Here is a 14,290-nt window from a genome sequence, read left to right on the forward strand (position 1 = left end):
TGTGCGCGGCTGGCGGCCTGGCGCGGGCGCCGCAGGGGTGCGCTATATAGAGGGCGGGCGCCCCCGGCCGGGGCGCGCGCGGGGGGGCAGGGGGCGGCTCCCGCGCTCCGCGGCCAGCACCGCTCGCAGGGAGGGACCTTGGCGGCCGCCCCGGGCTCGCCGCCGTCCCGGGCCCCGCGAGCTCTCCCGCCGGGGCAGCGGGCGACCTGTCGGGGCCAGGTGACCCGGGCGGCGGCGCAGACCGGCCCCACGGCGGGAGGCCCGCGCATGGCGCGCTCCGGGCGGCTCCCGCGCTCAGCTCCGCGCCGTCTGTCCCGGGCCCCGCGGACACTGTGCTCGGCTCTCCCGTCCTACCGACCTCCGGCCGGCTGCCTCCGCCGGGCTGTCCCCCCGCCGCGGGCTTCCCGCTTCTCCTCCGCGGGCCCTGGGTCCAGCTCCTCCTTTGCCTCCTGCGACCCGGGCATCCTCGCCCGGCCTCGCCCCCGGCGGGGTTGGAGTGATGCGATTCCCTGAGGACAGCGCCACTCCGCTCCCTGCCGCCCGTGGCGGGGGCGGCCGGCGGGTTGGGCGGTGCAGGGCCTTCCGGCCGGCCGTCGTGGGCCTCTCCCTGGCCTGGGCCGGGCGGGCCTCCGGGCTTGGAGCGGGGGCGTTTGGGGAAGAGCGGGCACCGTGCCAGTCTTCCCCACGCCCGGCCTTCCTGGACCCCAGCAGCCACAGGGCAGCCCTGGAAGGAGACGGTGGGGCCCGGGGGGTGCCCTCTGCTCCGCAACCGTCCCAGCCCCTCCAGCAGGGCCTTCTTGGGGGGTCACTTTGTACAGGGGACGGGAGGGGATTGGTCGTTAGGATTTCAGTGGGACTTGGGGTGCTGGAGTGGGGTGTGATGTGGGGTGCAGGGCACCGCTGACCTCCCAAGCCCGGTCTTGGCCTCTCCCGCCTTCCTGTCAGAAGCCCCCACTCTAGATCCCAGCTTTTCCTTCTCCTCCACCTTCTGATCTCCCCCTCCCCCCAACCCCCCTCGCAGTCTCTTTGGTCTCCTTGTCCTTCACACTCTCATTCTCTGCCTCTTCCCGGCTTCTCCTTCCGTCTGTTTCTCCAAACCCCCGTCCATCTCTCCTTTTCAGACTCTCTGTATTTCTCTCTAGTCTCTCTCCCTCTCTCTCCCCCTCTCCTTCTCTTTTCCATTTCTGCTCCCCCGATTCCTTTTACAGTCTTAGCCTTAGACTCTTGTTCACCTTTCTTCTGCCTCTTAATTTCCGTGACTTTCTTGGTTTCTGTCTGTCTCTACCTCATTTCTATGTCTGTCTCTCTTACACGTGGTCTTGTTCAATGCCCTCAAAGTCAGTTCCTCCCACCCCTGGGCTGGGTGACACTTTCTTCCAGTTCCCTCCTGTCTTTGCACCTTCTCTGAGCTCCTAGCTGCTACCCACCATTCCTCCCACCTGTCCCTTTGCCTATCTCCGGGTTAGGCATGTGGGGCATGAGGCTGGAGCGCCCTCAGGGCTTGGAGGAGGGGCAGGGAATGACTCTCAGGATCCCAGGAGAGGGGCTGCACTGAAGACCTCCCTCCTCCAAGCCCCCACCCCTGTGTGTCCCTGGGAAGCAGTTAGCACCGAGCCTGGCGCAGAGTGAGGCTAAGTCAAGTTTCCTCATGTTGCAACTATAATTTAAAAAGCCCCCTGAAGGCTCTGTGTGGCGCTAAGGTGGCAGACGCAGCAGAGGGAAAGAACAGGTGCTCCTCTGTCAGTCTGTCAGGCAGGGGCTACGGGGAGGGGCCGGGCGGAAAGCCAAGGGCCTAGAGGTCCGGGCTCTGGGCTCCGTGGCAGCTAAGAGGCCAAAGAAAACAGGGACCGAAGAAACCCTGCTATTGTTCCTCCTGCGTTCAGTGCTTCCTGTTGGAGCAGCTCCTCCCCCACATCTCTCCTCTTAAGGCCGGAGGGCTGTCTGTCCTTTCTGCCTTGGGTCCTGGGGCCCTGCTCCTGGCAGAGCATGGCAGCTGTGGGTAGGATTTGGGGCTCAGGGCTTGTTGTGGTCCCCGCCCAGACTGGAACAAGGACCCTGATAACCCCACAGACTCTGAGGGCTGTTGAACTTGCCTCCAGTTTGCACCTTCCACCTTCTTTCTTATCCTCTCTCCCTGGGCACCGTCTGCATGAGCACACAGGTGTCTTGGAGTGGAAAGGACGCAGCAGTGCTCCTGGGAGACTGGCCACCAGGGGCAGCTACTGCTTGAGGATTTGGCCCAGTCCTTTCCATTGAACCAAGGTCTCTGGCCTCCATGGTGTGATTCGGTTCTGAGCTCCGTGTGAGGAAACCCAAGCTCAGAGGTCCAGAGTCACACCGTGACCTGAGAGGGGACCCACAGTGTCACCAGGAACGGGCCTGGTGTGGCTGAAGAAGGAGACCTGGCTGTTAAGATTGCTCAGACGGGGCAGCTGGTTATGTTTCCTAGGCCTGTGCTTGAAATCCTTCCCTCTCTCCCAACTCTCTATCAGGGTCACTCGGTCCCCAGGTTGTCACAAAGAACTATAGGTCCCGGGCTCCTGTGTCCCGGACTTGTCTTTCCTCTGAGCACTTGGGCCCTGCCCTGCCAGCCCCAGAGGAGTGCCTCCCTGGGGCCTTTGTGGGCTGGGAGATGGGTCTCCCCATCCGTGGCAGGGAGAGTTAGAGGATCTCAGGGAGGGCGCCTTCTCTCCTTTCTTCACATGGGGACCGCTGTGTTCTCTGGAGGGCTGGGGGTAGACATGATAGGGTAATTGACAGGAGGTGATGCCCCTGGTGCTACACATATCCCCAGTGTTGGGAAATAGTCATTCATTCACTCCACAAAGAGTTATTGAGCATTTATTGTGTACCAGGCACTGTTCTAGACACTGGGGATATAGCCATGAGCTAGCAGACAACGTCTCTGCCTCTTGGAGCTAGTATTCTAGTGAAAAGAGACAGAGGACAAATAATGGACATAGGCAGATTATAAAATACAATAGCATCTGTTAAGTACAATGGAAAAATAGGGTATGTGCTGGGGTGGGAGTGGAGTTTCTTTGAAATTGTAAAGGGGTGTCAGTATGGGTCTTACGGAGAATGTGACAGCTGAACAAAGACTTGGAAGAGGAGAGGGAGAGCACCATGCATATGTCTGAGGGAAGAGCCTTCCCGGCAGAGGGAGCTGCCAGTGTTGCTGGAGCAGAGGGAGCGAGGGGAAGCTTAAGGAGGTGAGGACAGGGGTGGTGGAGGTGGGTAGACCTGTGCACCCCCCAAAGGACTGCTGGCTTCACTTGAGAGATCAAGGAAGTCAATGAGTCAAGGACCGATGTGGTCTGACAAAGTTTGCAACACGACCCCTCTGTTGTGGTGTTGAGAAGAGACTGGAGGGGCAGGAATGGAAGCAGGGGGACTGATAGGGACCTGCCCGGGGAGAGATGATGGTGGCCTGGACCTGAGGTGAGGATGACTGGATTTTGGATCCCCTGTGAAGGTAGAATTGACAGGAGTCTCTGATGGAGCTCACGGGGCATGTGAGAGCAAGGAGTCAAGGATAATGAGCTTTTTGGCCTGAGCAGCTGGAAAAATGGAGTTGTTATCAGTTGAGATGAAAAGACTGAGGGAAGAGCAGGTGTTTTTTTAAAAACGTTTTTTAAATTGATTTCAGAGAGGAAGGGAGAGGGAGAGAGAGATAGAAACATCAATGATGAAAGAGAATCATTGATCAGCTGCCTCCTGCACACCCCACACTGGGGATCCAAAAGCATTTATTGAGCTTACGATATGCAGGGCACTGTGCCAGACAGCCTGCAACCCGGGCATGTGCCCTGACTGGGAATCAAACCGTGACCTCCTGGTTTATACGTCCGGGCATGGGAAGCGCAGGTTTGGAGAGGAGCAGGTGGTCAGTTTTGAACACGTGGAGCATTAGGTTTGTCCCAGACCCTGGAGGTTCCTGCCCTGATTTTCCAACATAGTGCTACAGCCAGAACGAGGGGACCAAAAGGGGCTGCTCTTTACTCTTTCTGCAGGCCATAAAGTCAGGTCCTCCCACCCTTCACACGTTAGGAAAGAACCTACTCATGTCTTGGTGCCCTCTCCACGGTACCACCTGTGTCACAGAGCCCTGATGCTCATCTGGCCAGGTTGCTACCAATTAGTTGAGCATTGAAATCCTTGCTGCACCATTCCTAACAGCAGCTCTGGGGAGCCCAGGACATGCCAGAGACCCCAGTCTGCCTGCTGGCGCTTTGGACTGTACTGACCATTTCTAAGTTGTGGAAGAAAGAGCACTTATTTGCAAATGAGCATTTATTGAGCTTACAATATGCAGGGCACTGTGCCAGACAACACGGATGGATGAAGATAGACAGGAGAATGCCATCTGAGAACTGGAAGGAGCCCTGCCCCTGTAGGGCGTACAGTCTAGCTGGGAGGCATTGCATATATACAGCTTAAAGGTACAAAACATCAAAGCAACACTTGCAGGTGTTTATCTGGCACAAAGTGGGGCTATGAGAATGGATGCTGCTGGGACCCAGTGGTCAGCTACCTCCTCCGCTCAGCTCAGAGCCTTCTCTGTCCCCAGCCTGGGGACCTAGCCACCCGCCTCTATGCTGCCCGGCCTCTGTCTGGTTTGAGATGTGACTGACTTCCACCCTCCTCCACGCTGAGTGCTCTTCAAGGACAGAAACCATCCCGTGTTCTTCGTCGTTTTATTCCTGCCCTGCCAGAGCCCTCCCCACGGCCCTGTGTCCACCACAAGTCAGAGGGTTGGGCTGAGCGGGCTCAGTTGCGTACTTTGGTGTCTGCCAGGGGCTTCTAAGAGCGGCCTAGGACTTGCCTCAGACCGGACCTGGTCTCCTCTGACTTCTGACCGGAAAGATCATGGGGTTTGTTTTGAATAAAGGCCTCAGTTCAAGTCTTGTCTCCACGACTTTAGACCTGTTTCTTAGCTTCAGTTCATAAAAGAGGAAGAACAGTACAGGGATGGGCCACTTTACGAGGGGGATACAGTCTGAGAAATGCATCGTTAGGCAATTTTGTCATGTGTGAACATATAGAGTGAACGTACACAGACCCGGATGGTATAAACCCAGTAACTGTGTGTGCTATACATTTATGCTGCTGACGGCGCAGTACGTTAGTTTACACCAGCATCGTCACAAACATGTGATTGTTGTGCTATGATGTTACAACGCTTCGATGGCTATGACTGTCACTAGATGATAGCAATTTTCAGCTCCACTATAATCTTATGAGACCACTGTCGCATATGTGATGAGTTGTTGACCTAAATGTCATATTACGGCGCATGACAGTGTTTGCCCTGCCTGTCTCGCAGGGTTGGGATAAGGGAGTACTTTGGAAATAAAACCCCGTGTGGTTGGGGGCCACTGTCCTTTCCTAACCTGCCTGCAGTTTTAGGAGGATTAAGTGAGATAATGCATGTAAAGCACCCAGCACAGAGGCTGGGACACAAGAGATGCCCAACAGATGCCAGTTCCCCTCCACCCCCATCACTTTGAATTCTGCTTTGAACTCTGACCTCAGGAACCCCAATCCGGGCAATCAGGGCTAGATGTGGTGGGGATCTCACATTTAGTTCTGAGGGAGATGAAACCCAGGAAGTGAAACAGATATCAAGAGAAATTCTTGGTAACTTCTAAAGGGACAGGGTGAGGTGAGGTGGGGTGGGGATGAAGTGCCTGAGACACATCCAGGCTTGGCCCACAGCTCAGTGCCCTGCTGTCTTTGAACTTTCAGAGGACAGTCAGCTACCAGGCATACTGCCTTGGAGGTCACTGTGGTCTCTGACTCGACTCTTCCCCCTGTAATGAGGTCAAGTGGCTGGTCCCTGGGGGTTTGGGAGAATCATCTCCAATGACCCAGGGCAGCCTTTTTCTGACCCCAAAGGGAGCTTTGGTCAAGGAAGACAAAGAAGACAGATACAGAGGCAGGCACAGTTACAGAAATGTTCCTGGAACTCAGTCCACCTCTGAAGGGAGAGGAGGGCAGGAAGGGGCTGGAGACTGGCGCGCAGTGGGTGCTTGGCGCAGTGTGGTCCAGATACATATAAACGCCTCGAAAGCATGAAGGCATCAGAGAGCACGCAGAAGGGGCTCAAGATGTGATTCTTAAGGTAGCTATGCAGCAGGTTGGAGAGGAAGGAGAGAATGGATGGTCTGGGTGGTGGGAAGAAAGAAAGGAGACAACAACCAGCGTGCACTCAGGTCAGGAGAGTTTCAGAGGCTGGACCAGGAAGGGGCCAGACCCAAGCCTATCTCCTTCTGCCTGCACCTTGGGGTTCTCGGGGCTCTCCTCTGCTCTGACTACCAACTAAAAGAGGTAAAAAGAAGAGGGGGGGTCAGGCCCCTTCTTCATTCTAGCCCCAGGAAGCAGAAATGGTGAAATGATTTCAATAATGAGTGATAATGGTATGAGGAATCACAGTTCACACAGCATCTTTACATGCAGCATCTCACTTAATCCCAGTTCATCTCCTTTGAGAGCCAATGCACGGGCCTGGAAGTTTAGCAGCCCGGGCTCTAGACACAAACCTGCCTCTGCCTGGACAATCATGTCCCTTCCCTCCTCTCCCCACAATACCTGTCCTATGGTGGGGCTGGAGGGAGGGAGCACTGGGGATGAGGAGGAGGGACGGAGAGGGGAAGAGCTGCTGCTTGGGGCGGGGGCCTGGGTGGGATGGGTGGTGGAGGGGTGTTGCCCAGTGCCTGTGGTTTCATGCCTAAGTGCCTTCCTTGCTCAGCCAGCCGCAGGGTGTGCTGGGTGAGAGGGCTCACTTGCGAAATGGAGTGTCTCCTTTCAAGAAGTGTCTAGTTGCAAATTTCTCCCTCTCCCAAGACAAAAGCCAGGGGCCCACAAAGAACGTTTGTTTTCTCTGTCACAGTGGGAGGCTAATCTCTAGGTCTAGAGCCCCCTGGAGGTGGGGGCACATGCATACATGTTGGTGCACGCGCGCGCGCGCGCGCGCGCACACACACACACACACACACACACACACACACACACACACACACCTGCTTCCTCCCTTGGAAAGATCCTCCCTCAGGGCAGAAGGGGGTCCTTGGCCACCCAGTTTTCCTTTTTTCCAGGGGTCACTTCTGGGGGAGCCATTCTCTGGTCGATACCTCTCCGCCTCTAGCAATGGGTCCTGACAAGTCTTAGGCCCAGTGTTGAGCTCAGGGAAAGTTTCCAGGAGGGGCAGGTAGGGAATTCAGGTCCTTGCCTCTCACAGTGGCCTCCAGGCCCTTCCCTTCTCCAGGGAGCACACTCTTAGAGCGCCTGGGGAGGGTCCCTGGCCCCAGGCAGAGGAAGTGGAGTTACTGCAGGAAGGGAGGAAGGGGCCAAGGGGAAAGTGAGAGAGGCCGCCAGCCAGTGCACACGGGCACCCCCGCCACACGCTTGCTCACACTCAGAGCATGCACAACCCTATACTTGGGGACAGGGAGGCATTCGGGGATGAACACACTTGCACACTAGCAAAACCCCATTCCCAGACCCCCCAAGATGGGGCCTGAACCCCCCCAACCCCACCCACTACCGGAGACAGGCTCTCCAGAATCTTCCTCTGCCCGCTCACCCGCCCTCCTTTCCCAGCTCGTCCCCAGCTCCCTGCAAGGGGCCAGAGAGTCCACTGCTCTCCAGCCTGCAGCCTCCAGACGGGGTCGGCCAGGCTCACCGCCCCCCCGCACCCCTGGGAGTCGCGCAGGCCCTGGAGGCAGCTACTCTGCCCCGGGGGCCAACGTTGGACCCGGGGCGGGGCGGGTGGGCTGCCAGGGGCCGGGCGTCGGCGGGCGGGGCGCCTAGGCCTTGCTGCCGCGCGGGAGGCTCTGCGGCGAGTGCAGCTCCACCGACTGCCGCCGCCGCACCTCGCGCTCCTCCCAGTCGGTGTCGGGCTCCAGCCCCTTCAGCACGGCCAGGCGCTCCGACAGGCTCTTGGAGGACGGGAACAGGACGTAGTTGTAGAGGAGGGAGCCCAGGATGGCGCCGACCAGGGGTCCGATCCAGAAGACCTGCGGGCGGGAGCGGAGGGCGCTGGGCGCGGGGCGCGGGGCGCGGGGCCCTGCTCCTCTCGCCGCGGGTGCGGACCGGGCGGCACGCGGGTATAAAGTGCGTGTCCTGTGATTAGAAACGACCACGGGGGCTGCTGGGGGCGACCTGAGAGTTGGGGTTCCGGGTGCGGACTCCCCGCGGACTGCCTGGGTGACTTGGACGCCGTAGTCACCCTCTCCGCGCCTCAGTTTCCTTTCGCGGTAATACCAAGCAGGGTTGCTGTGAAAACCAAAGGAGCTAATATTTGCACAGCACTTAGCATAAGGCCTGGCACGCACTAAGCACTCATAAGCGCCCAATAGGAATGTGTGTCAGCATAACTATGACCGTTTATCAGGTCCGGAGGCACCAAGGGGTCTGTCTGCACCGGTGACCTCACTTAATCCTCGCAAAGGCAGTGAGGCCCGAGCGCGATGGTCAGCCCTGCAGGGTGGACCCAGGGACCAGGGGGAAGGTGTGGGGTCCCCCTCTCCCGCCTGCTCCCGCCGGGGCTAAGGGGCTAAGATGGGTTTCTGGGGGAGGTGGGGGGAGGCCGGGAGGGTTCTGCCCTTACCCAGTGGTCATCAAATTTGCCGGTGACAACAGCGGGAGCCAGGGATCGGGCAGGATTCATGGAGCAGCCGGTGTAGTGGATCTGCAGTGGGAGGCAGGGGAGGGAGAGAAGCGGGGAGGACTGGGCAGGGCGTCCTGTGCCCCTCTCCAGACCTTGAGCTCAACCTGAGGGGAGTCCACCCTGCCGGCAATGAAGTTCATGTTCTGTTTCCTGGGCTCTATTCCTTTGCAACTGGAGTGATAGCTGGCCTTAGGTATCTGGCAGTCAGACCCTCTGGGGTGTGTCTGTCCTTCCCGAGAGTCTGTATCTGTCCCTCTGGGGTCTTTGTCTGCCATTTTGGGGGGGATTCGGTGTATCTGTCTCTAGAGTGGTCTCTGGGTGTGTTTGTTTCTTTGGGGGAGAGCCTGAGGCCATGACCTACCCCAAGGAGGTGGCCCAGGGCCACGGAGAAGCCGATGGACAGGGCAGGGGTGCCCAGGTTGTCTCCGCGACGCTCATCCGTAGAGGCGAAGATGCAGAGCACCAGCTGCAGGGTCAGGAAGAGCTCCACCGTGACCGCCTGGCCACCTGTCGTGTTGTTGCTGAGCTGAGGACAGAGCGGGGGAACAGTGAGCATGCTCCCGCACTGGCTCCATCGTCCTGCCAAGACTCCAGAGCAGCCTCTGGGCTGGCTGGGAGCCAGAACACCTGGGCTCACCAGCCACCTTAGTCCAAACGACTGATGGCTTCCTCCTGGGCCCGTGGCCCAAAGGCAAAGGGATGGACTCAAAGACGGCCGGTGATTCCCCAGTTAGAGGTAGGAAAAATGCTCCATAGCCCATTAGATTCTGGGGCTGGGATTGTGTGCCTACAATGTGAGCGGAAAAGGATGGGGAATCCAGAATTTCTGTTTCCTTTCTTTCTTTTCCTTTTAAAATGTTTTTATTGATTTAAGAGAGAAAGGGAGAGGGAGAGCGAGATAGAAACATCAATGATGAGAGAGAATCATTGATTGGCTGCCTCCAGCATGCCTCTCACCTGGGACCGAGCCCACAACCCGGGCATGTGCCATGACCAGGAATTGAACCATGACCACCTGGTTTATCGATTGATGCTCAACCACTGAGCCATATTGGTTGAGCTAAAATTTCTGTTTCTTGAAGAGCAAGAAGATAAAAGGTTTTGAATACAGCAGGAAGTTTAGGCCAGGTAACAGGAAAGCCTTCCTCTCTCCCTAGGCCATAAGATACTGATGTAACCAGAGGCCTATGGTCAAAGGGCTCCCGGGGACAGGGACTCGGGTCTGGGGATGGTCCTATTGTGCCCCATACCCCCCACAAGTCTATCATATGACAATTTCCTCTAACCCTTGACTGTTCCCTTTGACTTTGCCTGTTTCCCACTGCATTCCAGGCCTCAGTTTTGCCCTGTGGATTTGCTCCCTGCACATACCATGGGAGCTGAGGTGAGGGTGCTGGAGCCCTACATTGTGATGCCTCCATGCCCATGTGGGATGCCCGTGACCCCAGCAGACCCTGCCTTGGGCAATGAGAGAACTTGAGGCCAAGCAAAGAGGTAATTTCATAATTGGACCACACCCAGAACTGGATTTCTCTCTGGGTTTTGTCATTCTGTGCCCTACACCCTGCCCTTTGGGGCTGGGCACTGAACCAGGTAGAGCTGTGACAGCTCTCACCTCCCATGCCCCTTCTTCAGCCCTTGAAACCCGACCCCTGGATCCTAGCCATTGGGCTGTCACTGTTGGGTCTTCTAGGGCCTATTCTCAATCCCCTGTGACCCAATGTCAAAGCCTGTAATGGGAGACAGTGAAAAGCACTTTAAAGGCAGACACTTTGGAGGCCTCTGACTTACCATGGGCCCCTATTTACTTCAGCCTCAGTTTGTCCTTCTGTAAAATGGGGATAACAAAATTCAGGAGGACTGTGTGAGGACTGGAATCGACAGTGGCAGAGCCCCAGCCCCATTCCTGCTGGTAAATGGCTGCTTGAAGGGAGACGGTGTGGACGTCTCAGATGGCTCTGGGTCCATTTCCAGATACTGACACTTACTGGTTCTGTGATTGGAATCAGTTGAATGCTGAGCCTCAATTTACCACTCATGGTAGAGCGTCACAGATTTCACCTTACATCATTATACCAAGAATGAGATGATATCTGGCCTGGCACAGAGCAGGTGCACATCAATGGTAACTCCCTGGTGACCAGGCTAGCCTTTCTAGGGACCTCAGAAGACACCTGGGACAACTTTAAAGTCTTCTGGCTCCCTCTAGCCTCAGGGTAAGTCAGCCCCACTGCTGCGTCCCTCCAGCCAGGCGGGGTTCTCCTCAGTTCCCCAAGGTAGTAATAACCTTGGGGAAAACCTCCCAGACCCTTCCATTCTGAGGGCTCCGGTCAACACTGACATGATGGAGGAGCAAGACTGAGAGTCTCCCTGCCCCCTTAGCAGCCCCGTCGTCCTGCTATTAGAGGAGATTCCTTAATCACATCCTGAGACTTTCTTGGCCCTGTTCTCAGGAAGTTGCTCTTTCGGTCTAAGTGAACCTCTCCTCGCTGCCAACTAAACCAATTTTGTCCTCAATGGAAATGGTCACATTCCTCAGTCTGTCCCCTGCCAAGGCCATCCTAGCCTTTTCTCAGCCCTGAGCCCCCAGCCCCATCTCATTGTCCATTCGGAAGAAGTAAGAAGAGAGAAGCTCCCCAATTGGGATACCTATGCCCCTCGTATGAGAAAGGGCCACTCATGCCAAGAAGGAGGTGGCCACAGGGACTGTGCAGCACTCTTCAGAGACACCAGAGCTCTAACCTAGTGGCCCAGGGACAGATCAGGCCCCCAAATGCAGGAAACTGAGGCCCAAAAGAGGCACTTGCTGCCTGGGCTTGGGCTGGGGTCTGGGTTGGGGGGAGTCAGGGTTCTGATGAGGGGCATGGACCATTCCTCCCACTCACGCCCTCAGATGCCCAGGCCTTGCCCAGACCCATGAGAGGAGCGGGTGGGGGCATGGAGGGAGCTGCGGCATCACCCTCAGCTCCCAACGCATCCAGGTGCCCGGCTAGCCACCATTCATGAAGTCAACAGTTAGCGCACGGGCTCCAGGGTCCAGAGAGACAGTGCCCCTTTGCTTCCCCTGGGTTCTGGCACATTCTCTGGGATTGACACACTGTAAAACTTTTGGCTTGTACTTCCCTTCTCTGAGCCTCAGTTTCCTTGTTTGCAAAACAAGACTTAGGTGATGGCTCAGGCCGGAAGACCGTGAGCTTTGCAGCCTGGTCTGAAGCCTGGCTGTGGCACTGGCCCTCTCTGAGCCTCAGTTTCCATATTCTCAAGGAAGGAGGTACCCATCCCTGCTTTGCAGCGCTGCTGCGAGGTGTCAGTGCGAGGCTGTGAGGAGCCCCTCGCCTGAGGCCAGTGCATGCTGAAGGAAAGTTGGGCCCTTCTCCCCTCAGAAGACCCACGGGACTCACTCTGAGGTTCCTCCCAGCTCGGAAAGCACTTCCACTTTGGAGCCCTGTCCTCCAGAGTCCTAGCCCAGGCCTCACTGTAATGCAGGCTCTTCCTCCACGAGGGAAGGCAGAAGGTACCAGCAGCACCGGGTATCCTATGGGCTTCAGCTCTGGCCCTGTTGCTCCTTCCACCTGGGTCTCCTGTGGCAGCTGTGTTCCTGGTTCCAGCACCTCTGCCCCCACCCCCGCAGCCTCCGTCTCTCTCCGCACCCAGGCCCTCACCCAGACCTGTTCCCTCCATCCCATCCGCCCCTGGGGAGGAGGTGCAGCTCGGGCTACTCACGGCATTGATGGCCAGGTCCCCTCGGATGGCTTCTGGTGTGATCTCGTGCAGCAGAGCGGCTCCTGCCACGGCCCCCAGCAGCTGGGCAGCCACGTAGAAGGCCGCCCGGAGAAAGGAGACGTGGCAGCCCACCAGGCAGGCCACCGTCACCGCAGGGTTGATGTGGGCCCCGCTCACGTGGCCCAGCGCCTGCACCAGGGTGCCAATAGCCAAGCCGAAGGCCATGGCGATCTGCAGCACAGAGGGCAGGGCCTGCGGCCAGTTGAGGGCCGAGCCCAGGCCAAAGAAGACGAAGAGGAGTGTGGCCAGGAACTCTGCAAACACGGCCCTGGAGAAGGCTATGGACCGGAGTTCCCACATGCTGCCGAGCTTTTCGGAGCTGGCCCCGCTGTCTCAGGGCAGGAGGCTTGGGTCTCTCTCTCTCTCTCTCTCTCTCTCTCTCTCTCTCTCTCTCTCTCTCTGTTTCTGGGGAGGCTGGGTCATGGGCATTTACAGGGTCCTTCCATCCAGCATTTGGACACGTGGGGCGGAGGTGGAGTTTAGATTAATACTTCTTCATCCCTATGGCTTCCCCCTGCCCCCACTCCCCACCCCTGCCCACCACATGCCTATCACCCCATCTTGGCCTTCACAGCTGACTAATGTTCCCCATTAATGAGCTCCAGATAAGGGCTGACGTCCCCTGGTTTTCCGTGTTTGTCCCCTTGGTTAACCCCGGGGCTGTTGCCCCAGGGCCTCCCCAGCCCCCGTAGGCTCTGTGAATGGCGATTCTGCAGATTTGCCAAAACCCCTCTCTCTGACTCAAACTGTTGGCCAAGGCAGGGGCAATGCTTCACCCACAACTGACCAGGGGAGAGGATGTCAGTGCTACCCCTTCTAGTGACTGGGGAGTTCTTCCTGCAATCTGACCTCCAGTTATTTCTTCTTTAAGGGGATGGAAAACAACTGGTTGGCCTGTGACGCGGACCTTCCGAGGCACAAAGGTTTTGTGTCTCTTCTGTGCTTGCTTTCTTGCAGCCAACCACCCATAAGTCACTAAGTGTCACCTCCTCCCTGAAATCCCAGCCAAATAGCAGCTCCCACGGCCTAGAGCAGGGGGCGGTTCCAGTGACAGTGGGACCCCGGCCCTGGGTGATGGAGTGAACCTGGGGTTGACAGGCAGCTGCGGGCTTCCATTCCAGCACCCCCTCGCCCCTCTTTGTGAACCCCTTCTCATCCAGCTCTGTAAAAAGGGGACAATAATGACCTTATCAGATTGGGGTTTGGATTAAATAAAATAATGTACATACGGTGCTCAAAGCAGTGCCTGGCCCACAGTAAGCCATCAATTAATACCAGCTATTATTGATAGTATTATTCGTACTCTGAGGAGAATAAGTCTCCCCAAACTCATCACATGTTAGGGTTCCAGAAGCTGGGACAGAATCTGGGTCCCCCCTGGAGCTCAGAGCCACACAGGGCTCTGGGGAGGACATTTCTGAGAGGCAGTGAGCTGTGCAGGCTGATGGAGGCCACAGTGCCCGATAGGCGGCTCTCCGGCCTGGGTGCCCACGCAGCCCAGCACCGGGCAATGCCACTTCCTGCCACCAATGTTGCTCCAGCCCAGGGTCTAGGCCAGGGGTGGGCAAACTTTTTGACTCGAGGGCCACAATGGGTTCTTAAACTGGACCGGAGGGCCGGAACAAAAGCATGGATGGAGTGTTTGTGTGAACTAATATAAATTCAAAGTAAGCATCATTATATAAAAGGGTACCATCTTTTTTTTTTTTTTTTTTTTTTTTAGTTTTATTCATTTCAAATGGGCCGGATCTGGCCCGCGGGCCGTAGTTTGCCCACGGCTGGTCTAGGAGGCATTTGGGTCTGGAATCCCACCCCCCCACACATGTGACACCCCAC

At 57.1% G+C, this 14,290-nt stretch overlaps 1 protein-coding gene across 2 annotated transcripts; it reads right to left on the reverse strand.

The window, feature by feature from the left end:
• Window positions 1–5,052: 5,052 nt before the first annotated feature.
• Window positions 5,053–12,891, reverse strand: AQP2 (aquaporin 2). 2 transcript variants are annotated; one of them, XM_036301389.1, is made up of 4 exons: window positions 12,395–12,891; window positions 9,033–9,197; window positions 8,612–8,692; window positions 5,053–8,018 (listed from the first exon to the last, which is right to left on the reverse strand). In XM_036301389.1, the coding sequence occupies exons 1-4, from the start codon at window positions 12,752–12,754 to the stop codon at window positions 7,809–7,811; spliced, it is 816 nt and encodes a 271-aa protein (XP_036157282.1). In that variant the 5' UTR covers window positions 12,755–12,891; the 3' UTR covers window positions 5,053–7,808. The 2 variants fall into 2 exon arrangements, with proteins under 2 accessions (XP_036157282.1, XP_036157283.1); XM_036301390.1 differs by lacking the exon at window positions 5,053–8,018 and adding an exon at window positions 8,039–8,277.
• Window positions 12,892–14,290: the final 1,399 nt, after the last annotated feature.

The sequence above is a fragment of the Myotis myotis genome, unplaced genomic scaffold (genome assembly GCF_014108235.1).
Source record: "Myotis myotis isolate mMyoMyo1 unplaced genomic scaffold, mMyoMyo1.p scaffold_m19_p_3, whole genome shotgun sequence".
Lineage (NCBI taxonomy): Eukaryota > Metazoa > Chordata > Mammalia > Chiroptera > Vespertilionidae > Myotis > Myotis myotis.